Source organism: Taudactylus pleione, unplaced genomic scaffold, assembly GCF_031769625.1.
Source record: "Taudactylus pleione unplaced genomic scaffold, aTauple2 ptg000061l, whole genome shotgun sequence".
Lineage (NCBI taxonomy): Eukaryota > Metazoa > Chordata > Amphibia > Anura > Myobatrachidae > Taudactylus > Taudactylus pleione.
Window position 1 is genome coordinate 16209592 of NW_028284463.1, and position 27178 is coordinate 16236769.

The 27178-nt window shown below is 46.5% G+C and overlaps 2 protein-coding genes across 2 annotated transcripts in view; one reads left to right on the plus strand and one right to left on the minus strand.

Annotated features, from left to right (window-relative positions):
* The window catches only part of SLC5A10 (solute carrier family 5 member 10), a 200415-nt gene that overhangs the window by 89428 nt on the left and 83809 nt on the right, over positions 1-27178 (plus strand). The window lies entirely within an intron of this gene.
* Positions 1-27178, minus strand: part of SACK1G (scaffolding CK1 anchoring protein G) — a 54438-nt gene that overhangs the window by 18680 nt on the left and 8580 nt on the right. The window contains exon 2 of the mRNA XM_088464805.1: positions 5854-6021. Coding sequence (XP_088320931.1) covers positions 5854-6021 — 168 coding nt within the window. The remainder of the gene's footprint in view (positions 1-5853; positions 6022-27178) is intronic.

Here is a 27178-nt window from a genome sequence, read left to right on the forward strand (position 1 = left end):
ACACAATATCCCATAATGACAACGTGTAAAAAGTTTGAGATTTTTGCAAATTTAATTAAAAAAAATAAATCACATGTACATAAGTATTCACAGCCTTTGCCATGAAGCTCAAAATTGAGCTCAGGTGCATCCTGTTTCCACTGATCATCCTTGAGATGTTCCTACAGCTTAATTGGAGTCCACCTGTGGTAAATTCAGTTGATTGGACATGATTTTGAAAGGCATACACCTGTCTATATAAGGTCCCACACTTGACAGTGCATGTCAGAGCACAAACCACGCATGAAGTCCAAGGAATTGTCTGTAGACCTCCGAGACAGGATTGTCTTGAGGCACAAATCTGGGGAAGGGTACAAAAAAATATCTGCTGCTTTGAAGGTCTTAATGAGCACAGTGGCCTCCATCATCCGTAAATGGAAGAAGTTTGGAACCACCAGGACTCTTCCTAGAGTTGGCCGGCCGTCTAAACTAAGCGATCGGGGGAGAAGGGCCCTAGTCAGGGAGGTGACCAAAACCCGATGGTCACTCTGTCAGAGCTACAGCATTCCTCTATGGAGAGAGGAGAACCTTCCAGAAGGACAACCATCTCTGCAGCAATCCACCAATCAGGCCTGTATGGTAGAGTGGCCAAACGGAAGCCACTCCTTAGTAAAAAGCACATGGCAGCCCGTCTGGAGTTTGCCAAAATGCACCTGAAGGACTCTCACCATGAGAAACAAAATTCTCTGGTCGGATGAGACAAAAGATTGAACTCTTTGGCATGAATGCCAGGCGTTATGTTTCGAGGAAACCAGGCACCGCTCATCACCAGACCAATACCATCCCTACAGTGAAGCATGGTGGTGGCAGCATCATGCTGTGGGGATGTTTTTCAGCGGCAGGAACTGGGAGACTAGTCAGGACAGAGGGAAAAGTGAATGCAGCAATGTACAGAGACATCCTGGATGAAAACCTGCTCCAGAGTGCTCTTGACCTCAGACTGGGGTGACGTTTCATCTTTCAGCAGGACAACGACCCTAAGCACACAGCCAAGATATCAAAGGAGTGGCTTCAGGACAACTCTGTGAAGGTCCTTGAGTGGCCCAGCCAGAGCCCAGACTTGAATCCAATTGAACATCTCTGGAGAGATCTGAAAATGGCTGTGCACCGACGCTTCCCATCCAACCTGAAGGAGCTTGAGAGGTGCTGCAAAGAGGAATGGGCGAAACTGCCCAAAGATAGGTGTGCCAAGCTTGAGGCATCATATTCAAAAAGACTTGAGGCTGTAATTGCTGCCAAAGGAGCATCAACAAAATATTCAGCAAAGGTTGTGAATACTTATGTATATGTGATTTCTTAAGTTTGTTTTTTTTTTATTAAATTTGCAAAAATCTAAAAAAAAACTTTTTACACGTTGTCATTATGGGGTATTGTGGAATTTATTCCATTTTGGAATAAGGCTGTAACATAACAAAATGTGGAAAAAGTGACGTGCTGTGAATACTTTTCGGATGCTCTGTACATACAGATGTGTCCACAAACATCTTACCTCTGTGGGCTACAAGTCTCGTTGAACATAACGCGAGTGCCCTGCAACTCGGTAGTACCAAGCATCTTTATGCACAGCAATGCGAATAGGACACACAAGCAGCTTCTGCTGATTAAAACGATACGCAGAATGCCTATACTCTGTGTGTGACTGCGGCTGTATCTGCATGCGTAATGCTACGTTACAGTATCAGCGGCTGTGACAATGTAACGTAGCATTTTGCATGCAGATACAGCCGCAGTCACACACAGAATATAGGCATGCCGTGAACAGACGCTGGGCGCTACCGGGTCACGCCACGGCATGGTGTGACTAGAAGAGCAGTTTAATGCGCAAGGAAGTACGATGTATGTGGACACATCTGTAAGCTGTCCCTTATGGAGACCTGGGACACGGCCTCACAGTGACTGGCTGGCCTATAGCTCTGTTACTCTATTCGCAGAGGCCACACTGCTCTCTCCAGTCATCCGGCCAGCAAACGCTGAGGGACAGATTATCCACACCGAGAAGATGGGAAACTTCAGTGCACATAAAACAAATCTACTATCCAACAGACAGACGAGGTGCCACAATGACAGTCATCTACCCCTGCATTGTACAGGGAGTCCCATTAGCAAACTGGTTCCATTCATATGTCCCACCTATCACAGTAATTACAATTACTGATGTCTATCCTGCATTGTGTCCTTCATTGCGGATATCTTATATACACCCAAATGCTCCAGAGATGAAGCAGGAAACATTTGGGGTGTGCACGGTGAGAGAACTGACCCCTGCAGCCAGGAGCAGGCTCCCCTTACAATTTCCTTGTCAGCAATGTAACAAACAGAGCCTAGGCTAAATGCACTACTTATTCACATGTCCTCACAAGCACACCTCGGGGGCAGGGAGGCACCCGTGGGTGCTCAGGAGACTGCTGACACCTAAAAACAGAGAAAAAGCAGATATCAGGGTGTTGGGTAGGGAGGTCTGCTCTGTTACAAAGGGAGATTGACCTGTAATCCTGGCATGCATGCACGCACCTGTTAAATACGGTTTCCTGTCTAACAAATAATTCTTGTGCAGAATGATTTTGTGGCTTTTGTGTACAGCTGCTAACAGAGCATATTGTCATCCAAAAATGTGTGATACTAAACTGCAGAATGTTTTATCTGTACACATTTTTAATTCTTCGCCATTTTCTGGCCATTACTCTACAGGCCCCCCATACATCAGCAATCTGAAAACCACAATTGAACAATTTGAAGATTTATTGCCCGATCGTAGGATTTCCCAATCGAGCAATCTGCGCCCATACACTACAGATCTTTTTCAGTGATTTGCAGATCGAATGCAGCAAACACAGATCTGGCAATCTTGAAAGGCCCATCATTTTGCTAGAAACGGTCTGCAAATCTGCTGATCATGTCCATACACTAGCATCTACAACCCCAATCGATCTGTGAAATCCAACATGTTGGACAATCTGATTAAACAATTCCAATCACTTTTTGGTTGCAATCTGCGATCTGTGAAGCCCATACATTGCAGATTTTTATAAACAATCGATTGCAAATTGCATGATTGCTGCAATCCATCTCTGATGTATGGGGGGCCTTTAAGCAGGGGTTCCCAACAACGGTCCTCAAGGCACACTAAAGGCCCCCATACATCAGCAATCTGAAAACCACAACTGAACAATTTGAAGATTCATTGCCCGATCTTAGGATTTCCCAATCGAGCAATCTGCGCCCATACACTACAGATCTTTTTCAGTGATTTGCAGATCGATTGCAGCAAACACAGATCTGGCAATCTTGAAAGGCCCATCATTTTGCTAGAAACTGTCTGCAGATCTGCTGATCATGTCCATACACTAGCAATCTACAGCCCCAATTGATATGTGAAATCCAACATGTTGGACAAACTGATTAAACAATTCCAATCACTTTTTGGTTGCAATCTGCGATCTGTGAAGCCCATACATTGCAGATTTTTATACACAATCGATTGCTGCAATCCATCTCTGATGTATGGGGGCCTTAACAGTCCAGGTTTTAAGGATAACCATACTTAAGCACAGGTGACTTAATTAGTACCTCAGTTATTTTGATTTAACCATCTGTGCGCAACCATGGATATCACTAAAACCAGGACTGTTATGGGGGGCATCCACTAGACTATTTTATCCCTGTCCAACCTCTTAACGATTTTCCCTTGAATTTTCCCTTGAAATTTGATCTTCCACTCTGAACGATTTGCAAACGATCTAACGATAAACTATGTTGTTTCAATCTGTGATTGACAGCTTTCAGCTATAGTGGTTCATCGTTTGATCTTTCAGCGTAAACGATGTGTAAACGATCAAGTGAAATTGACCTGCATGTTCAGTCGATGGAGGAGACAATCAAACGACCAGCGGGAGCGCGCATCGTACATCGTTAGAAACAATTACTGCACGATTTGCAAACGATTTTTAAACGATTGAACAATAACGATATAGTTATTGTTCAATCGCCTGCTAAAATAGTCTAGTGGATGCCCCCCATTAGTGTGCCTTGAGGACCGAGGTTGGGAATCATTGCTCTACAGATTACATTGCCGACTGTAGTGCCCTGTCCTACGCTCTGGCAGCTGTGGTGAGTGGGTGTTGGTAGCGCCGTCCTTCTGGACACTATAAGCAAGTGACGCATCTATCGCAGCAGGCGCAGCTGTAATTCCGCTACCTAGACAGACCTTTGCATTATGAGTTTTTTTCGGCCCCCAAGCCTCCTATTCATGTCGCGCACATCGTCTCAAATTACGAGGTGAGCATATTTCCCTTAGACAGCAGAATGTGCAGGTGGTCCGGGCAGGATCGTTTATAAATACCTAACAAATAACACATTTTAACTTCGTTTCCTCTTAGAATATATTGCACAATACATGACAGACCGAGGAGGAGATGCTGGCCCTGACACTTATCAGACCCATGGCACCTTGATAGACGTGGTTTAGGTAACCCCAGAAAGAGACTAATAGGATTATCTCCAGAAGATACCAGGTCATTAAATAAACAACCATAAAGGATATTTTTTCATGGTTTTACCTAAATCACCAGGCTACAAAATATCGGTGAGGTGCCATAATCGGTCAGAACAGTTGACAAGCACCAGAAGGTTGATGCATGTACAATTTTACTACATACAGGTGTGGCATATTGTATTAAGCGGATTCTCCCGAGCGAAGTGCCGTTAAGGCGCACACAGCTCCCGCCACCAGCCCCAAAGCCCTACTTTACGCGGATTTCTTCTCACACCTCAGTAGGATACGAGCAGAAAACCGCGATAAGTGCAGCCTCGGGACCGGTCGCCCAAAACATTTTAATAGCTCCCAGTCACTTTACATGGGAGCGATAAACCGTATTGCCCCCAATGGATGAAAAATGGTGCACATGACAAAATAAAACGTTTTAGCCCATAACAATCAGACATTCGGTTTTATTTTCTAAAAACGTTTCAGAATTAAATGAAGAATCTGATTATTATGGGTTCCAGGATATTTTTGCTGTGTACCAGATGTCATAAAAGGTCCCCATTGTGCAGAGCGTGACCCTCTAATCCGATCCTCCTGGACTGATTACATATAATAACATCGGCATGCGTGTGGCCACAGAAAATTACACCTGACCCCTAACTCATTCAGTTCCTGGTAATGCAGATCCCGGGATCTGGCATTGGACCTGATTCAGACCTGCTCGCTAGATGCGATCGCTCGCTTCCAGCGTATACAAATCCAGCGCACGCCCAGCAAGGCAGGCGATCTTACACCAAGGCATTAGCACGCCCACTATGTCTTGGCGTGCGATCACTTTGTGTATGGAGACGCCCACCAGCCATTCATTAGATGCCCACTTGCGCACGTCATCTCCTGGAAGAGCATGAAAACATTGGCACATCGAGCACCATCGGATGTGTTCGCAGCGCTTGAGGTTGACTGTACCTGGCCGCAAGCACTGCGATCACTTCAGTGTGAAATACAACCAGGTGACGTGTACTATGACGCTGCCTGTTAATTATGCACGCCTCTGAAATGGCGTTGAAACACTCAGGCACGCCTGCGCTCACACCTCCACTCCCCCGTTTCTAGTGGCCTGCTCCTGTTACCACCCACAAACGGCCTCTCCTATCACTGATTCAGATGGGCTGTCTACGCCGTGAGAGCGCTTCCCGATCTGTCGCAGTGGTTCGCGCACGCGCATTTTGATGGATACGCATGCGCAGAATGCAAATATCGGCCAGCTACGAGCGATCGCATCCTAGCAAGCAGGTCTGAATCAGGTCTATAGTGCAAGACATCTCGCTCACCTTCAGGTGGCCTTTGTGCATCCGAACCTTCTCGCACATCTGTAGGAAATACTTCACGTCGGACTCGTTAAGAATGAGGTAGACCCCGATCTTCCTCTTGAAGCCAGCTTCTAACAGGTCCTTAAATATGTCCACATCGGTGAAAATGTCCATTACAACAGCGATCACCTGGGGAAAGGGGAAGAAAGAACATTGAATTTAAACTGCGAAACAACTGCGGCTTTATAGAGACCTTCAGAGAGTCCATCTAACAGTCCATGAGGACTACGCCATGTACAATAACACAACGGACATGTATCAGGATTTTAAATTAGAGGTTTTATTTTTTTATTTTTATTACATTTCTCAATTCTACCCCAAACCCTTGCCCCCTGGAAGAAGATCATTCATTTAAATGTGAGTCCGTAGAAGAGTTTATGTTTTCTGTTCATCGCCGTAAATTGTAAGCGGTTTGCTGGCCGCACTGATCTGTATTTGGCGCGTTGCTTACTCGTCCCTTATGTCACTAGGACTATGCTGTGACAGCATATTCTGCTACTTACTATATATTGGTGCTGACTAACTTCTTCCTATAATGGAGGGCACAGTATCTATTGTAAATGTCAATCACGATAGGGGGAATGAATAAGCACACAACGAGCTTGGTAAAAGATACATAGTTATTATACAGTGACAAAGCTGGAAGCATGTTAGCATGTGACCTACCTCATACTACCTCACACTCACCATAACAGCCTGATATCAGCATAGCAGCCATGTGACCTACCTCATACTACCTCACACTCACCATAACAGCCTGATATCAGCATAGCAGCTATGTGACCTACCTCACACTCACCATAACAGCCTGTCAGCATAGCAGCTGTGAACTACCTCACATTCACCATAACAGCCTGATATCAGCATAGCAGCTATGTGACCTACCTCATACTACCTCACACTCACCATAACAGCCTGATATCAGCATAGCAGCCATGTGACCTACCTCACACTACCTCACACTCACCATAGCCTGATATCAGCATAGCAGCCATGTGACCTACCTCACACTCACCATAACAGCCTGATATCAGCATAGCAGCCATGTGACCTACCTCACACTCACCATAACAGCCTGATATCAGCATAGCAGCCATGTGACCTACCTCACACTCACCATAACAGCCTGATATCAGCATAGCAGCCATGTGACCTACCTCATACTACCTCACACTCACCATAACAGCCTGATATCAGCATAGCAGCCATGTGACCTACCTCATACTACCTCACACTCACCATAACAGCCTGATATCAGCATAGCAGCCATGTGACCTACCTCACACTCACCATAACAGCCGGATATCAGCATAGCAGCCATGTGACCTACCTCACACTCACCATAACAGCCTGATATCAGCATAGCAGCCATGTGACCTACCTCATACTACCTCACACTCACCATAACAGCCTGATATCAGCATAGCAGCCATGTGACCTACCTCATACTACCTCACACTCACCATAACAGCCTATCAGCATAGCAGCCATGTGACCTACCTCACACTCACCATAACAGCCTGATATCAGCATAGCAGCCATGTGACCTACCTCATACTACCTCACCCTCACATAACAGCCTGATATCAGCATAGCAGCCATGTGACCTACCTCATACTACCTCACACTCAGCATAACAGCCTGATATCAGCCTGTAGAGTTCCATTCACCCCACATACAGCTCTGTGCCCCTAGTGTGAGCCTTATACCCATCACAGGTCTGTGCCAAACCTCACATACAATTATATGCATAAATAACACTGCACTGTGTTCAATATAGCAGTCTCATGACTATCACATACTGCCCCCATAACAGCCTCCGTCTCTTGCCTATCACAGTGTGTCCATTATAACAGATACAAATTAACCCCATACAGCCCTGGGCCTAGTATAATATCTTTATGTCCACCATTCTAGTCGTGTGCACTAGACGTACACCATTTACATTCCTATACCCAATATAGCCTTATGTCCACCATTATACTCGTGTGCCCAATACAATAGCGTATGTACACAAATTACAGTCCTGTGCCTGATAGTATAGCCATATTGCCACGTACTGCCCTACCCGCTGTAATAGTCTTATGTCTCCACATACTGCCCTGTGCTCAGTATAATAGCCTTATGTACACTGCATACTGCCCTGCCCGATATAATAGCCTTAAGTCACCATATACTGCCCTGCCCGATATAATCGCTTTATGTCCACCAAATACTGACCTGTGCTTAGTATAATAGCCTTATGTACACTGCATACTGCCCTGCCTGATATAATAGCCTTATGTCACCATATAATGCCGTGTTCAGTAGAATAGCCTTATGTCCACCATTACAGTCCTGTGCCCAATATAATAGCCTTATGTACACTGCATACTGCCCTGTGCTCAGTATAATAGCCTTATGTCCATCACATACTGCCCTGCCCAATACAATAGCCTTATGTCCATCATTAAAGTCCTGTGCCCAATATAAAAGCCTTATGTCCACCAAATACTGGCCTGTGCTTAGTATAATAGCCTTATGTACACTGCATACTGCCCTGCCTGATATAATAGCCTTATGTCAGCATATAATGCCCTGTGTTCAGTATAATAGCCTTATGTCCACCATTACAGTCCTGTGCCCAATATAATGGCCATATGTACACTGCATACTGCCCTGCCTGATATAATAGCCTTATGTCCACCACATACTGCCCTGTGCTCAGTATATTAGCCTTATGTATACCACATACTGCCCTGCCCAATATAATAGCCTTATGTCCACCACATACTGCCCTGTGCTCAGTATATTAGCCTTATGTATACCACATACTGCCCTGCCCAATATAATAGCCTTATGTCCACCGCATACTGCCCTGTGCTCAGTATATTAGCCTTATGTATACCACATACTGCCCTGCCCAATATAATAGCCTTATGTCCACCACATACTGCCCTGCCTGATATAATAGCCTTATGTCCACCACATACTGCCCTGTCTGGTATAATAGCCTTATGTCCACCACATACTGCCCTGTCTGGTATAATAGCCTTATGTCCACCACATACTGCCCTGCCCAATATAATAGCCTTAGTCCACCACATACTGCCCTGTGCTCAGTATAATAGCCTTATGTATACCACCTACTGCCCTGCCTGGTATAATAGCCTTATGTCCACCACATACTGCCCTGCCCAATATAATAGCCTTATGTCCACCACATACTGCCCTGCCTGATATAATAGCCTTATGTCCACCACATACTGCCCTGTCTGGTATAATAGCCTTATGTCCACCACATACTGCCCTGTCTGGTATAATAGCCTTATGTCCACCACATACTGCCCTGCCCAATATAATAGCCTTAGTCCACCACATACTGCCCTGTGCTCAGTATAATAGCCTTATGTATACCACCTACTGCCCTGCCTGGTATAATAGCCTTATGTCCACCACATACTGCCCTGCCCAATATAATAGCCTTATGTCCACCACATACTGCCCTGCCCAATATAATAGCCTTATGTCCACCACATACTGCCCTGCCTGATATAATAGCCTTATGTCCACCACATACTGCCCTGTCTGGTATAATAGCCTTATGTCCACCACATACTGCCCTGTCTGGTATAATTTATGTCCACCACATATTGCCCTGTGCTCAGTGTAATAGCCTTATGTCCACCACATACTGTTCTGCCCAATATAAAAGCTTTATGTCCACCAAATACTGCCCTGTGCTCAGTGTAATAGCCTTATGTACACTGCATACTGCCCTGCCTGATATAATAGCCTTACGTCCACCACATACTGCCCTGTGCTCAGTATATTAGCCTTATGTATACCACATACTGCCCTGCCCAATATAATAGCCTTATGTCCACCGCATACTGCCCTGTGCTCAGTATATTAGCCTTATGTATACCACATACTGCCCTGCCCAATATAATAGCCTTATGTCCACCACATACTGCCCTGCCTGATATAATAGCCTTATGTCCACCACATACTGCCCTGTCTGGTATAATAGCCTTATGTCCACCACATACTGCCCTGTCTGGTATAATAGCCTTATGTCCACCACATACTGCCCTATGCTCAGTATAATAACCTTATGTCCACCACATACTGCCCTGCCTGATATAATAGCCTTATGTCCACCACATACTGCCCTGCCCAATATAATAACCTTATGTCCACCACATACTGCCCTGCCCAATATAATAGCTTTATGTCCACCACATACTGCCCTGCCCAATATAATAACCTTATGTCCACCACATACTGCCCTGCCTGATATAATAGCTTTATGTCCACCACATACTGCCCTGCCTAATATAATAGCCTTATGTCCACCACATACTGCCCTGCCCAATATAATAGCTTTATGTCCACCACATACTGCCCTGCCCAATATAATAACCTTATGTCCACCACATACTGCCCTGCCTGATATAATAGCTTTATGTCCACCACATACTGCCCTGCCTGATATAATAGCCTTATGTCCACCACATACTGCCCTGCCCAATATAATAGCCTTATGTCCACCACATACTGCCCTGCCCAATATAATAGCTTTATGTCGATCACATACTGCCCTGCCCAATATAATAGCTTTATGTCGATCACATACTGCCCTGCCCAATATAATAGCCTTATGTCCACCACATACTGCCCTGCCCGATACAATAGCCTTATGTCCACCACATACTGCCCTGCCTGATATAATAGCCTTATGTCCACTACATACTGCCCTGCCCAATATAATAGCCTTATGTTCACCATTACAGTCCTGTGCCCAATATAATAGCCTTATGTCACCACATACTGCCCTTTGCTCAGTGTAATAGCCTTATGTCCACCACATACTGCCCTGCCTGATATAATAGCCATATGTCACCACATACTGCCCTGTGCTCAGTGTAATAGCGTTACAGTATGTCCACATATAGTCCTGTTCCCTGTAGAGTAGTATACTGCCCACTATTATATTCCAGTGCCCAGTATATTAGTCTCATGTCCTGTGCAGAGATGTCTTTCCCCCCCCTCTCCCCACATTTCCAAATTGCAATGAAACCATCATGACGTTGTGTAGTGAAGCGGTTTGGCTTCACATAGAGAATTCTGCGCTACTTAATGCTGCTCCACTACTACCACAATACACTGTGTTGTGATCACACGTGCCGCCCTGTGTCGATCTGGGTTACCGTGTGCCTCTATAAACTCCTCTGTGACAACACCACAGAAGATAAAGCACCCAGAGACCTTGTGTCACCCCTGAGTCATGCAGCTGTGGGGAAAATTGATGCTTTGACAATACATTAAGGTATAGTGCACACTTCATGCTCAGCATAGATGGTTACCAAGGAATGGTCACAACTCATTTATTATTATTTCATCCCAGTTCTTACTTCGTGAGGATCACGTGAATTTGTAACCCATAATAAACCTCCTGAAAGTCCATTTTTTGTGGCTGACCACATTTTTTGAGGGGTAAAACGCACTGGTGCAGCCGGACGGTAAAGCTGAATTGGGGGCTCCACCACACTTTGGGCCCGATTCAGACCTGTTCGATAGGCTGCGATCGCTCACAGCCGAGCAACTGTTGCAAACTGCGCATAAGTCACAGGGCGCGTGCGCGAACCAGTCATTGCGATCGGGAATCGCTCGCTCGTAGTACACAGACTGGACGCTACTTTGAGTGACAGAAAGCGCCGTTTGACGGTGGTAACAGGGGAAGGTGCTTGTGAACGGGGGAGTGGTACTGCGAACGCAGGGGCGTGTCTGGGCATCAAAACGGAGTTTACTGGGCGTCCATAATTAAAGTGGATGGAGCGTCATTGTACACGTCAACTGGTGCTTTTTTCTACTGCAGCACTCGCAGTGCTTGCGGTAGGGTAGGGTCTACCTCAAGCACTGCGAGCGCTGCCGATGGTTCTCGATGTTACCGATGGTCTTATACACTTCCTGGAGAGGACGTCTGTTGTGAAAGTATAGGGGGCGGCATTACACTAGCTTGTGACCACTTAGTCGCAACACGCTAAGACAGAGGGCATCCTTTAGCCAGACAGTGCGAACGCGGAATTTGCATACCAGTCCCCTTTTGGGTGCGAGCGATTGCAGCCTAGCGAACGGGTCTGAATCGCCCCCTTTGTCCTGATTTTTTTAAACTGGCCACACACTGAGTGACACCAACGCTATATCATTTCTACAAGGCCCAGCCGTTCAGCCCCTCTGGCCGAATCGCCTTCACCGTGAATGAAGCCTGATTGTACAATCAGTATAGCAGCCATCTCACTGTCGCACATACAGAAAGATCGAACCAACTGCCCGATATCACTATAATGTAGCATTTGTGGCCAGCAGTATCGGGAGCTTTGCATTTCTTGAAAATGTGGATGAACGATGTGAGAGTTTCCTAGTCACCCACACAAAGTAAAGGGCAGCCATTTTGTGAGCTAAGCCAATAACCAGCCTCTAAATTCATTAGGAATAAGCAGGAAACTGACGTGAATTACATATGAAATAAAACACAAAATGCAATTAGATAAAAAGAACCACCTTTTAAATATGAACATAGCTAAGCTAACCAGAAGGGAACATATAAGATATAGGGGTCTATTTACTAAGCAGTGTTAGGAGACAGAGTGAAAAGTGATAAGGTGCCAGCCAATCAGCTCCCAACTGTCATTTTGCAAACACAGCCTGTGAGATGACAGTTGGGAGCTGATTGGCTGGCACCTTATCACTTTCTTATCACTTTTCACTCTGTCTCCTAACACTGCTTAGTAAATAGGCCCCATAGCGTTGTGATGAGGGGAGATATTTTTCCTATACACAGCAGACTTCCTGCCAGTAATCCCACTGAAGAAAGCTTCAGTCAGACTTTTTATTTGTACCGTGCTACATAGTAAATGTAAATACAAGACCAAATATCTTAACATATGTCAAAGTCTGGAAAGGTTCACATTATATATATATATATATATATATATATATATTTATTTGTGGATGTTATCAGCACCTCGTGCCTCGGTGAAGGCACAGGTTTTTTTGGTCAGGTCAGCTTGAAAACGTAAATGTTTTTTGGGCCTATTTTGGTGCAGCCTACTTCACACTATATCTGTCATCAAGTGTCAGATTCTCTCACACACCCAGGAGAACACAAAACATTTTTAAAGTTTAATTAATGCCCAGCCAGGGTGAGAACAGGAAGCGGCATATAATTATTTTATTTGAAAAGATGTCATCCCATCTCGCTGACAGAACTAAGCTGGAAAACACCGGGAGAGAAATGAGGCGCTGTAGCTACTTTCGTTAACCCTTTCAGTTCTGACGATCACAGCGTTCCTCATACACGAAATATAGGAGGGGGGGCTGACTAGAGTGTCATCCTTTTATTGCTATAGCGCCAACATATACCTCTGACACTTACAGGAAAACTTTATTAGGGCACATCTGTCCCAATCACAGAGCTTACAATGTAGATACAAGGACCACCGCTCTATAAATCAGCACTGCTAACTACCATGCTGCCCTTCTATCAAAACCACAGAGCAGCAGCAGCAGCCGTCCTTGTAGTTGTAGCTTATTACCCTTTAATATCAGCTTCAGGTAACTGACTCTGCTGGAGGGGATCGGTACGAAGTACTGCCGGACGCATGCCCAGCGGTTCGAATCCCGATGCTGGAAAACCGGCAGTGAAGATCCCGACAGGTAAGTATTTTTCCTATTGACTAACCTAACCCTAACCCTCCCTTAGGGGTGCCTAACCCCCCCCCCCCCCCTTCCCCGCAGTCTAAACCTAAGTCTCCCGGGGGGGTACCTAAACCTAACCTTCCCCCCCCCCCCCCCCCCAACCCTCCTTTAGTGGTGCCTAACCCTAACCTCCCTCCGGTGGTGCCTAACCCCCCCCCTTCCCCTAACCTAACCCTTTCCCCTGTGGCTGTCCATACCCGGCTTACCTTCGATCGATATGCCGGGTGTCAGGCTCCCGGCGTAGGTAAAATGACAGGCGTTGGGATTTCGACGCCTGTCATTAGAACCTTGCCGGGATTAGACAGTCGGGATGCCGACGGTCGGCATTTAGACTGTCGGCACCCCGACTGCATACCCTCTGCTGGTGTCTCACAGCTACAACTCTCAGTCTGAGGGGGAGGAGATGTATCAAGGCTTGGAGAGATATAAAAAGGAGGAGATGTTGCCGAAATATCACCTTCTGTCATTTATCTGGCACGGAGGCTAATTCAGAGATAGACGTAATGCAGACGTTTACGCCGCTGAGCGATTATCGGTGATCTACGCATGGGTCACGTTTCATTCCAGATGTCACTGCAGAGAGGATTTATTCGCAAAGTGATTGACAGGCAGGGACGGTTTGTGGGCGGCAACAGGGGGCAATGACAAACGCAGGCGTATCGCGACCGTTTCCGGGGCATGTTTCAGCCTGCGACTACTATTCTGTACACAGTAAAAATGGCTCCGGCGTATCAGTTATCGCGCTCATTCTGCGCAACCATAGGTTTACTCAGATCGAATATCGACTGATCTGCGATTTTGTACGTAGTCGCTTGGATTTGCAAAGCTGCCGGTGGGCGTCTCAATACAACTCTCGGAGACTGCGCCATTTGCATATTTTCGCACAACTGCTGTGTACAAATTCGCAACAGTGGCATTAGCGTCCATCTTTGATTCAGGTCCAGAGTCTTTGAAAAGCCAGTAAGACGCTAAGTGTCATATCCGGGCGCTAATTGATCACTGCGATCGGGGAAAAACGGGGTTTTTACGCTGATAATACCCGATTTTCGCCAATATTTTGTTTCTCCCTATCCTATTAATTTGGGAGAATTAACAGGATAGTTCACCCGTTAACACACAGGAGCTGCGATAAGCTCGCGGCCCTATGTGTTCTCGCCTTTTTTTGGCCAAAAAAACGGCACTTATCGTGGATTATTTTTCGGGACACAACAGGTCCCGAAAAAAAAAAAAAGTACCGTCGTCAGGCCAACTACTAATTGGATAGCCCCGAACGAGCTATGGCCCTAAATGGTTACTTTTGTCAAGTCCTCCATTTTATCCATCTCCAAGGCTAGATAAATCTCCCCCAGAATCATCCTCCTGCAGGGAGACCTTAGCTCGCCAGTCTGTTCCCCATTACTCAGTATTTACTGCACTGGCTGTACTGGAGGTTGTGGACACTGGGCGTTAAATCAATATTAGATGTAGATACTGTTCTGCTTAATAAGGGAGTGTGTGATACGGTGAACCAGTGGGACGGTGCTCTCCATGCGGCTGGAATAAGGGGTTATATCCCGGTCATACTAATTACATGCAAAAGCCAAACATGTAATTTATGCACATACATATAATTATGCAGGGAGCATATTAATAGCAAAAGTATAAAATTGTGACAATTTCGTCAACTCCCCGGTATTGCAGTGTGCAGCCAGCGTTAATATAAAATATATACACATCAGTCATTCGTTCTTGCAGACCTCAGAAGTATACGTACGTTTATTTTCTAACTTTGTGACCTTTCAATCACATCCTGTGACACAGTCTCCAGATTCCACATGTACTTGTTGGCTGTGCAGGTTATCTGAGACTTTGCTCTTAAACACTAAAGAAATATAAATTAATCTGTGTGTATTTAAGGATTACCCAGGCTGGGGCCTAGCACACAAACAGGGCCCAGCTTGTATTTCTCAGCCTCAAAAGTCTCCAACTCACACTGAATTCAGCTGGAGACCTTGGTCCCACGACCTATTATCTCATAGTTTATCTAGCAGACACCTGTACAGGGCAGGTCATTTGTCTAGTCAGGTGACATGTTAGATTGTTACCGGAAAGTACATTTAAAAACGACCAGAGACAGATTATAGCTTCAAATTTTCAGATGCGTCATCTCTCCTTCAACAAATCTGTTGCAACCGTTGTTGGGAAATCCACTCAGTGTGGATCCGCTAATGCACTAGTGCGGTATTTCAGGGATTTTCCAGCTCGCACAAACATTGCATTCTGGAGAGAGGACAAACACGTGCAAAGAGAACTGTCCCGATACTGCACTGTACCCTCAGAGCCATCTCCGACCGTATATCGCATCAACCCTCATGTTGTCAACTTGACAATCGCCATTATACTACAGGGCAGATAAAATGAATGCATCTTCTACTTAGAGCACTCTGGAGCGAGTTCAGAGGTTCGTAATGATGAGAAATTTGTACAACAAGTACTTCAGGGAATGTGAGAGCCATTTGTTGAAAAAAATATGTATATATTTTAGTTACATATGGTCACCAAATGAAGATAAAAATCACTTGAATAGCACTAAAACTGTTCAATGTGTCCTCCATTGTGGTCAACAACAGTTTCCATTTGAAGAACAGCATTCTCTATAGCAGAAAGTAACATCAGGTGGAATAGCCAGCACTTAAAGTCTAATGCGGGCCATACACGGTGCGTAAAGCACCTGATCCAACGGATTGGTACGATTTGGCTGCTATATCGCACAGTGTATGAGTATGATGTCGGACCGAGCGCGCACCCGTGGGGTCGTACACCGCACCCCCTGATCTTACTACAGGATCAGTCGATCAGGGGATGCGATGTGCGATCCCCTGCAGTGATATGTGGGTGGGGGAGAGGGGAGCTGGTATATTGGGCGGTTGGGCACGCGATCGCACCGTGTGGGGACCGCCCAATATGTTGAACACGGAACCCCCGTCGTGTCGCATGTTACCACGATTGCACCGTGTACGGCCGGCTTAATGCAGTCTTCAGATCTGACACGGTAGAATATCCTTCCTGGTACACGTGGTTCTTCAAAAAAAACCACGTCCAAAAGTCGCAAGAGGTGACGTCCAGTGATTAGCGTGGCTAAGATGCCAAGTAGCGGCTAATGACTTGTTCCTTGGTAAAATGTTGCCTTATCAAGTAATTTTTTTTTTTTTTTTTAAATCACCCGTTGACCAAAATTGTGTAATATTTTTCCCCCCAATAAATGGCTAGGGCATCCTCTGAAATACCCGTTGTCCAAATTTCTCATGACGACGACCCTTCTCTATGTAGGGATACAACAGCCCTGTACGTTGTTACCCCACTGTCCAGTGCTGTGCATCACTGACACGCATTAAAAAATATACCATGATAGGAATAATGAATGAGCCTTATGCCCAATACAGTTTGCTGATCGCAATACAGGTTTGCGTGCCCAGTTTTCATGCACTGTGGACACGGTCAGTTACTTGCTCTCTCGTGTACATGATTAGGGACGGGATGCATGACACATTGCATTTTGAATGCGATTCATCCCGCCACTTATTGCAAGAATAACAGTGTTTACCAACGCCGTATGGTTGAAGAAAATCACAGGGCAGCTCTCCCGGTGATAGCTGTCCTTTGCGATAGAAGGATTCGGGGTTTAGGACCTGGGAGTCCTCCTGTGCATACGCTTAGTGACACATTGGGTTCTATTGGCTCCTATTGGGTAACGCCATCTAAAAATGGCGTTGCGGCCAAACCTCTGAAAACTTAATTTTTGGCTGCAAAATCTGCTTTGATGCATCCCGGAGCTGCCTCAGTCGTGCGCATGCGCTCTGGGCCACCATTGACCCGGTTGCGAGCTCTCATCTCAGTCTGAATCAGGCCCTGTGTCCACACATCTCTTTTTGTTATTTGTATGCCAGGGTGCTTAACCAAAATATGGTGAGTCAAATCCTCAACCACCATGCACAATACAAAAAAAAGAAAGGGTGCACTCACCAGTCATTGAAGATAATAAAAAAAGGCTTTATTCCATTGTAAACAACAAGTAGTTACACCACTACTTCTTGTTTACAATGGAATAAAGCCTTTTTTTATTATCTTCAATGACTGGTGAGTGCACCCTTACTTTTTTGAATATACACATATTATATATACAGTCAGGTGCGTAAATATTGGGACATTGACAGAATTTTCATATTTTGGCCTCTATTCACCACCACAATGGCTTTGAAATGAAACAAACAAGATGCGCTTTACCTGCAGACTTTCAGATTTAATTTGAGGGTAATTACATCCAAATCAGGTGAACGGTGTAGGAATTACAACGGTTTCTATATGTGCCTCCCACTTTTTAAGGGGCCAAAAGTAATGGGACAAACTAAACAATCCTAAATCTAACTTTCACTTTTTAATACTTTGTTGCAAATCCTTTGCAGGCAATTACAGCCTGAAGTCTGGAACGCATAGACATCACCAGACGCTGGGTTTCATCCCTGGTGATGCTCTGCCAGGCCTCTACTGCAGATGTCTTCAGTTCCTGCTTGTTTTTGGGGCATTTTCCCTTCAGTTTTGTCTTCATCAAGTGAAATGCATGCTCAGTCGGATTCAGGTCAGGGGATTGACTTGGCCATTGCATAACATTCCACTTTTTAGCCTTAAAAAACTCTTTGGTTGCTTTTGCAGTATGCTTCGGGTCATTGTCCATCTGCACTGTGAAGCGCTGTCCAATGAGTTCTGAAGCATTTGACTGAATATGATCATATAAAATTGCCCTAAAACACTTCTGAATTAATTCTGCTGCTTTTGTCAGCAGTCACATCATCAATAAATACAAGGGAACCAGTTCCATTGGCAGCCATACATGCCCATGCCATGACACTACCACCACCATGCTTCACTTATGAGGTGGTATGTTTTGGATCATGAGCAGTTCCTTTCCTTCTCCATACTCTTCTCTTCCCATCACTCTGGAACAAGTTGATCTTTGTCTCATCTGTCCATAGGATGTTGTTCCAGAACTGTAATGGCTTTTGTAGATGTTGTTTGGCAAACTCTAATATGGTCTTCCTGTTTTTGTGGCTCACCAATGGTTTACATCTTGTGGTGAACCCTCTATATTCACTCTTGTGAAGTCTTCTCTTGATTGTTGACTTTGACACATATACACCTACCTCCTGGAGAGTGTTCTTGATTTGGCCAACTGTTGTGAAGGGGTTTTTCTTCACCAGGGAAATAATTCTTCTGTCATCCACCACAGTTGTTTTCCGTGGTCTTCCGGGTCTTTTGGTGTTGCTGAGCTCTCCGGTGCGTTCTCTCTTTTTAAGAATGTTCCAAACAGTTGATTTGGCCACACCTAATGTTTTTGCTATCTCTCTGATGGGTTTGTTTTGATTTTTCAGCCTAATGATGGCTTGCTTCATTGATAGTGACAGCTCTTTGGATCTCATATTGAGAGTCGACAGCAACTGATTCCAAATGCAAATGTCACACCTAGAATCAACTCCAGACCTTTTACCTGCTTAATTGATAATGAAATAACGAGGGAATAGCCCACACCTGTCCATGAAATAGATTTTGAGTTGATAGTCCCATTACTTTTGGCCCCTTAAAAAGTGGGAGGCACATATAGAAACAGTTGTAATTCCTACACCGTTCACCTGATTTGGATGTAATTACCCTCAAATTAAATCTGAAAGTCTGCAGTTAAAGCACATCTTGTTTGTTTCATTTCAAAGCCATTGTGGTGGTGAACAGAGGCCAAAATATGAAAATTCTGTCAATGTCACAATATTTATGCACCTGACTGTAATATATATATATATATATATACACACACATATATATTATATAGGAGATTATATCTATCTATGAGATAGAGCTGAAAAAAATGGGGGCACTCGCCAGACTTGAACAAAGCTATGTTTTTATTCAGCAGATCCCATCATGGATCTATTTGGGGTGCTACCCCAAGCATTATATTTCCTAATATACACAACTGTGGACCTTACTAATGTTATATGGACATACATACATCCAATAAAGTGACTGCAAACTGCTCGTCTGAATCAGCTCTTTTCCCCCAGCACCGATAACTAATATTTATGAGCTCACTAGAGCCTCGGGCAGACTATGAGACAGAGAGTGACTTGCACGCTGTACGTCTGCCAATGATGATGCACAGAGCTGCGAGAGACCCCAGAATTCTGCAGAGCAGGACATAAAATAGCACCCACATGTCACTCTATTCCCCAGACTGTGGTTACCGCAGCCAGGTGTGAGCCCTCTCCCTGATCTACAGCAGCCAGGAGTGGAATGTGCAGTTCTGCCTCCTTCACACCCTCATCATAAATAAGAAATGTTTAACCCCCTTCAGCCATCACCTGCCTAGATGCTGTTCTGATCATAAACTAGGACATAAATATAACTAAAAAAAAAATAAAAAAAATTGTAAACGATCTGGTCTGCAAATCAATGGACAGAAGTGCTTAATATTGAGGGGTGCTTTACCCCATTAGATGGAAGTCAGCAATGTGTGGAGTAGCTGGGGGTAAAGGACACCACCAACAGTACTTAATGTCAATAGGTAACCTATATTTTCCATTATGGGATAATTATCTCCTGGGTAGAATTAATGTCCTGAAGATTCTGAAAAGATTATATTGGGTTTGTGCGCCCCAAACCCTGGGTGTGGATTGAAAGATCTACAGTAAAAAGGTAGACACTAGATGATGGACAATCAATAGGTCGACATGTCAGAAGGTCGACATGTACAAATGGTCAACTTATTTTTTTTTTCTAACCCTAATTTTGACCCTAACCCTCCCCTTGGTGCCTAACCCTCCCCCTCCCTCCTGGCGCCTAACCCTAACCATTCCTTCTAGTGCCTAACCCTCCGTTAAGTGCCTAACCCTAACCCACCCTCCTGGTCCCTAACCGTCGGGGTAAGAGCCTAACCCTAAGAAAAAAACATGTGTCGACCATTTCTGTGTTGACATTTTGACCATGTCAACCATTTGTACCCGTCGACCTTCTTACATGTCAACCTTTAGCGTGTCGACCTTTTGTCCCTGTCGACCTATTGACAGTCTAACATCTGGTGTCTATCTGGACATTGTCCATCTTTTTACTGTAAATCTTTAGACTGGATCCCCTAACACCAGGGTCCCCCAGAGAACAGGTTCCACTATGAGCATGGCAGTGCCCTCCCCTAGGGACACCCAGATATATTTTGTGCCACAGAGGAGTTTATATGCTTTTTAAATATGCTGCCCGTTTAGTTTGCATGGCCAATCGGCACTTACCTCCTGAATAGATGGGTAGGTAACAAAAATCCCTACCTAGCCCCGTTACACACTAGTGAAGTCGTTCCCAAACTTTTTTGATTCACGGCACCCTAGTGTATCAGCATTGTTTTCATGGCACCCCTAAGCTAAAAGTTTGCTATTGTGAAATTCCGAAAAAATGTACTAAAGTGAAGTAAATTGTGCTCGCCTGTCACCTTAGGTTTGGTTATACTGTATAGTGGTGGACAGGTTTGCGCTTCTGTTTGCGCACATAATGGGATTTTGGTACCTACCGGTAAATCCTTTTCTCTGATTCCACAGGGGACACTGGAGGTGCTTACGCTGGGGTATAGAGGCGTGGATAACTGGAGCCGGCACTTTAAATAATTTAGAAGTGTGAAGCTCCTCCCCGTCTACGCCCCATCAGCCCTCAGTTTAGAAAATGAAGACCGAGAGGAGATGGAGAACAAGCGGAGTAAAAAGGTAGAGAACACACAATAATCAAAACATACAACATATGGAACAAACCAAACAGGCAGGCTAAGAGCGCAGAGGTGGGCGTCCAGTGTCCCCTGTGGAATCAGAGAAAAGGATTTACCGGTAGGTACCAAAATCCCATTTTCTCTTTCATCCACTAGGGGACACTGGAGGTGCTTACGCTGGGGACGTCCCAAAGTTTTCCCCACGGGCGGGAGCGCTCTGCGGGGCCTGCAGAACAAGATGGCCAAAACGGGATGCCGAAACCGCGAACGTATCAAATTTGTAAAACTTGACAAACGTGTGCACAGAAGACCAAGTGGCCGCACGGCACAACTGTGACGTGGAGGCTCCCCTACTGGCCGCCCAGGACGCACCCACAGAACGTGTGGAATGAGACGAAATGGACGAAGGAGGCCGGCATTCGGCACCAACATAAGCCTGATGAATAGTCAGTCGGATCCAATGTGCCAAAGTCTGCTTAGACGCTGGCCAAACCCTCCAAACCGCATCATAGAGGACAAAAAGTGACTCAGACCTACGGAGGGAAGCAGTCCTGTCAACATAGATGCGGAGAGCTCTAACCACATCCAAGGTAGAAGAACCACCAGAGTCCTCCACCAAAGACGGTACCACAATAGGCTGATTAATATGAAAAACCGACGCTACCTTGGGAAGGAAAGCGGCTACCGTCCGGAGTTCCGCCCTATCAGAATGAAAGGTAAGGTGGCTTATAGGACAGAGCACCCAATTCCGAAACTCTACGAGCCGAAGCTAGAGCCAAGAGAAGGACAGTCTTCCAAGACAAGTACTTAATATCAACCTCTTCCAAAGGTTCATGAAGAAAAAGCAGAAACCGGGAAAACCGAAAAGTCCTAGATGGAAGATCCCGACTGGAACACCACGAGATGTGGTGATAATGCGCAGCAGAAACTGGTTTCCTGGCGCGTAGCATGGTGGGAATGACAGAGTCTGGGATTCCTCTGCGTCTTAGGATATCGGTTTCAAGAGCCACCCCGTTAAACGCAGTTGCGCTAGGTTGGGGTGTACAAAAGGACCTTGCTGTAGCAGATCCGGGCGCAGAGGAAGGGGCCACGGATCGTCTGACAATAGGGACCGAAGGTCCGCTAACAAAATCCTCCAAGGCCAGTTCGGAGCCACGAGAATGACAGAGGCTGACTCGTGTTTTATCCTTTTTAGCAGTCGAGGAAGAAGTGGAATCGGAGGAAAGAGGTAAACCAAGTCGTAGTTCCATGGAACTGTCAGAGCGTCTACTGCCACTGCCTGCGGATCTCAAGTTCTTGACACGTATACCGGGAGCTGAAGATTCATTCATTACGCCATGAGGTCCACCTGAGGACATCCCCATCGACGTATCAGTGCGTTGAACACTTCTGGATGAAGCTTCCATTCCCCGGGGTGGATATCCTGTCTGCTTAGGTAATCTGCTTCCCAGTTGTCCACACCCGGGATGAATACCGCCGACAGGATTACTAACTGGCTCTCGGCCCACCTGAGAATCTGAGTTACTTCTCGCATGGCCATGCGACTCAGAGTCCCTCCTTGGCGGTTGATGTATGCGACGGCCGTCGCGTTGTCGGACTGAACTCTTACCGGACGAGTTCTTAGAAACTCTGTTGCTTCTATCAGAGCATTGTAGATCGCTCTGAGTTCCAACACATTTATGGGCCACTTTTGTTCTAGAGGGGACCATCGACCCTGCAAATGATAATCGAGGACTACAGCTCCCCATCCTCGAAGGCTGGCATCCGTTGTTACGATGATCCAGTCCCACACTCCGAATCTCCGGCCCGCAAGAAGATTGTTGGATTGTGTCCACCAGAGAAGGGCCACTCTGGTAGCTGGGCTCAGACGGATCTGTTAGTAGGTCCAGCTGAAACACCCTGGAGTGGAACTGCCCGAACTGTATTGTCTCGAAGGCCGCTACCATCTTCCCCAGGAGACGCAGACTGAGAACCAGCTGAACTAACTCCGGATATCCCGGGCCTTGTCTGTGATGCCGTATCTAAGATCATGCCCAGAAACAGGAGCTTCTGGGACGGATTGAGGTTTGATTTCTTGAAGTTTATTATCAAACAGTGTTGGATTAGAGTCTGATATGTCAGTAAGGCATGACTTGTAAGAAGAGATACCGACTGCGCCTTGAGTAACAGGTCGTCCAAATAAGGGATTATGGGCCTGATTCAGACCCACTCGCAAGCGGCTGTCCGCTCGCAAGTGGGTCGATGGTGTGCACTGAGCATGCGCACGACGGAGGGAGCTCCGTCGTGCGCATGCGCCAGATGCGACGAGCAAAGGAAAGTCCTTCGCTCGTTGTGTCTGATCAAAGGGGGCGTGCTGTCGATGTTGATTGACAGCACGCCCCCTTTGGTAGGCGTGCCGGGGGCGTGCCTCCCTGACGGGGGCGTTCCCACGGGAACGCCTCCCGTCAGAAGCCGGCCCACTGACATCACTAGTGATGTCAGTGGGAGTGATTTTGGCTCTGATAGAGCCAAAATCACTCCGGAGCTTGCGGTTGAAAACCTCAACCGCAAGCTCTGGCTCGCAGTTTCGATGGTCGCGATGGTCACGACCATCGCGGCCATCAAACTGCACGCTCGTATAGCCTGTGGGTGGTGACCCACAGTTATACGAGCGTCCAGGAGGACGCTCCATTTTCATGGAGGGCGGCCCTCATTCAGAGCGTGCGCTCTGCTCAGAGCGTACGGCTCTGAATGAGGGCCTATGTTCACTCCCGATGACCGAAGGAGAGCAATCATGACTGACATGAGTTTGGTGAAGATGCGGGGAGCAGAGGATAACCCGAACGGCAATGCCCGAAACTGATAATGATCCTTCAATATGGCGAAACGCAGAAAGGCTTGGTGTGGTTCCCAAATGGGAATGTGGAGATAAGCATCCTTGATATCCATGGATAATAGGAACTCTCCTGGTTCCAAGCTCGCAATAACGGACTGCAGAGACTCCATTTTGAACAGATACATCTTCAGATACAGGTTCAATGACTTGAGGTTCAAGATGGACCTGACCGATCCATCCGGTTTGGGTACTACAAACAGGTTTGAGTAAAACCCCATACCTCGTTGATGTTCTGGAACTGGGACTAGCACAGATGATACTACTAGAGACTGGAAAGCCTCCTGTAGAACCCTGGCCTTGTCTGCAGGTATTGGCAGACTTGTAGTGAAGAACCGAGGTGGAGGGGGGACCTCGAACTCTATTCGGTACCCCAGGGAAATTAGTCTGCGGATCCATGGCTCTGCAGATGTCTGGTTCCAAACTTGTTGAAATCTTTGCAGGCGGCCTCCCACTGCAGGAGGTCCCAGGTGGGACGGAAGACCGTCATGCCACCTGTTTCTCAGCTGGCTTAGGCTCCTGTCTACGTGCAACCGAGTGTGGGCGACCTCTACCTCTGCCGCCTCTTGCTTGGGAGGGAGCACCTCTGGCTCTACCACGAAAGTGTGTGGCGCACGAAAGGAATGAAAGGAAGGTCCAGTGTAAGATCATCTGGGAGCCAGTGCAGTTGACGGGAGGAAGGAAGACTTACCCCCCGTGGCCTGGGATATCCATTTGTCTAATTCCGGGCCAAACAGCATGTCGCCGTTGAATGGTAAACCCTCCACCGCACGCTTGGATTCTGCGTCCGCATGCCAGGCGCGCAACCAGAGGGCTCTGCGTTCTGAAATAGCAGAAGCAGATATGCGAGCACTAATCTGACTGATATCTTTTGACGCTTCTGCCAGGAAAACTGCAGACTCGCGGATGTGTTCAGCTAGTAAGCGTAACTCTGCTCTAGAAATACCCGAATCCAAACCTGTAATCAACTGGTCAGCCCAGAAAACCACCGCTTTGTTAACCCAAGCAGTAACAAGGGTGGGCCTAAGTTGAGCACCCGCTGCGGTATAAATAGATCTTAGCGTTGTCTCCAATTTACGATCCGAAGGATCTTTTAGTTCTGTAGCTCCCGGTACTGGGAGTGCTGTTTTTTTAGAAAGACGGGAGACGGACGCATCTACTGGAGGGGGTGTTTCCCACTTCTCCATCATGGATGATGGAAAAGGGTAGCTAGAAGGAAACCGGCGCGGAATTTGGAACAGTTTATCCGGTTGCTTCCAGGCCACTGAGAGCCGCTGTTGAAGATGCAGTGAGAACGGAAAACCGCCGAACTCTTTGGTTGTTCATGAAATAATTCACACTCCTGGGATGCAGGAATAATATCCTCAGGTAAGTTAAGGATTTTTCTTACCGCCAAAATTAAAGATTCCACCCCGGGAGAGGTGGACTCTAACTCTAGAGGGGTATCGTCCTGTAATGCTTCCTCCAATTCCCCATCCTCAGTATCCTCCGTAGCGAGGAATTCCTCGTCAGACTCTGCTGACTGGAGAATAGCCGATAAAGGACGCTTTTGTGTCGGTCCTTGTAAGGAAGTGGAGGGTGCGGACACAGCTGTACCCATTACCTGTACCAGGGTGTCTAGAGACTTGGTTAGCCCAGCAACCCAGGGAGGCTGAGACTTCCGTGCCTCAGCTAACTCAGACATTAAGTCCGTCATTACTCCTACCATGTCAGCGGCCCATGTAGGCGCAGGTGAGGCAGTATTAGCCACAGGTGGGTCAATTGCTATACAAGCATCACATAACGTGGACCCAGCAGTATGCAGCTTGGATAGTTTGTTGTTACACCTAGAACAAACAAACATCTTTAGACACGCTTTTGTTCTGTTTGACATGGATACACACAGAGGGACAGAGTATATACAGAAGTAAAGAAAAACAGAAGGCTGGCTTGGGACACAGAGGAGGAGATACACCCCACTCCCTTCCCACAGATCAGATTCCCTGCACCCCCAGTGTATTATGCACGGCCTCTGCTTAACTTGTAGCTGCTGTAGCCAGGAATGGGGAGCCAAAGAATCCAGCCTTCAGTTCTGCTGCACTCTTCCTGTATAAAGGAGAGATGCAGGCATTTAACAGTTAATAAACGGCAGCCACGCTGTTACTACAGCCGCTTGCCGCATATAGAGAGAGCCCGCGCTGATTAGGCTCCGCCCCCTTCTTCATGCCCTAAGGGCTCCATTATGGCTGCTATGATCATCCCCCCCCTCCCCTCCGTGCTACCCGCGTGTTCAACGGGGAGAGGGAAGAAGCAGGGAGCCACGTGTAGCGTAGTGTATTCTCTAACACAGCGCAGGGCAGCGCTGACAGCGGGACCCTGCAGCGCTGTCTAACAGCGCTATTCACACAGTAACACAGCGCAGTATGCTGTGTCAGCGCCGGGCAGGAGCCGGGGGATGCGCAGCTTGTTACTCACTGCGTGTTCCCTAGGGTCTCTCTCTCTCGGCAGGTCAGCAGCTTCTTGTGTGAAGACCTGCTGTGGCGATAAGGAGCTGTCAGGAGCTCTTGTAATGAGCCCTGTGCACTCCTTCCTGGTGTTTGCTAATGCATGAGTGGATGAAAGAGAAATTTACATTACATTGACCAGAAAATTTTTTATTTGGTGCTGGACCACCAACCTGAGGCACCCCTGCAAGTGTCCCGAGGCACCCCAGGGTGCCGCGGTGCACAGCTTGGGAATCACTGCACTAGTGTAATGTGCAAGGTCTCTTTTTCCAATCTAATCCATTACTCTATATAAATGATTGCAACGTATGAAGTCCACCACGATTAAGGCCATTCACAAGCGTGTATGAAATGGGGGGAGGTCCTGTGTAAAGAACTTGATACGGTCACCTGAGAGAAGGCCTGGCTAGTTGTTGA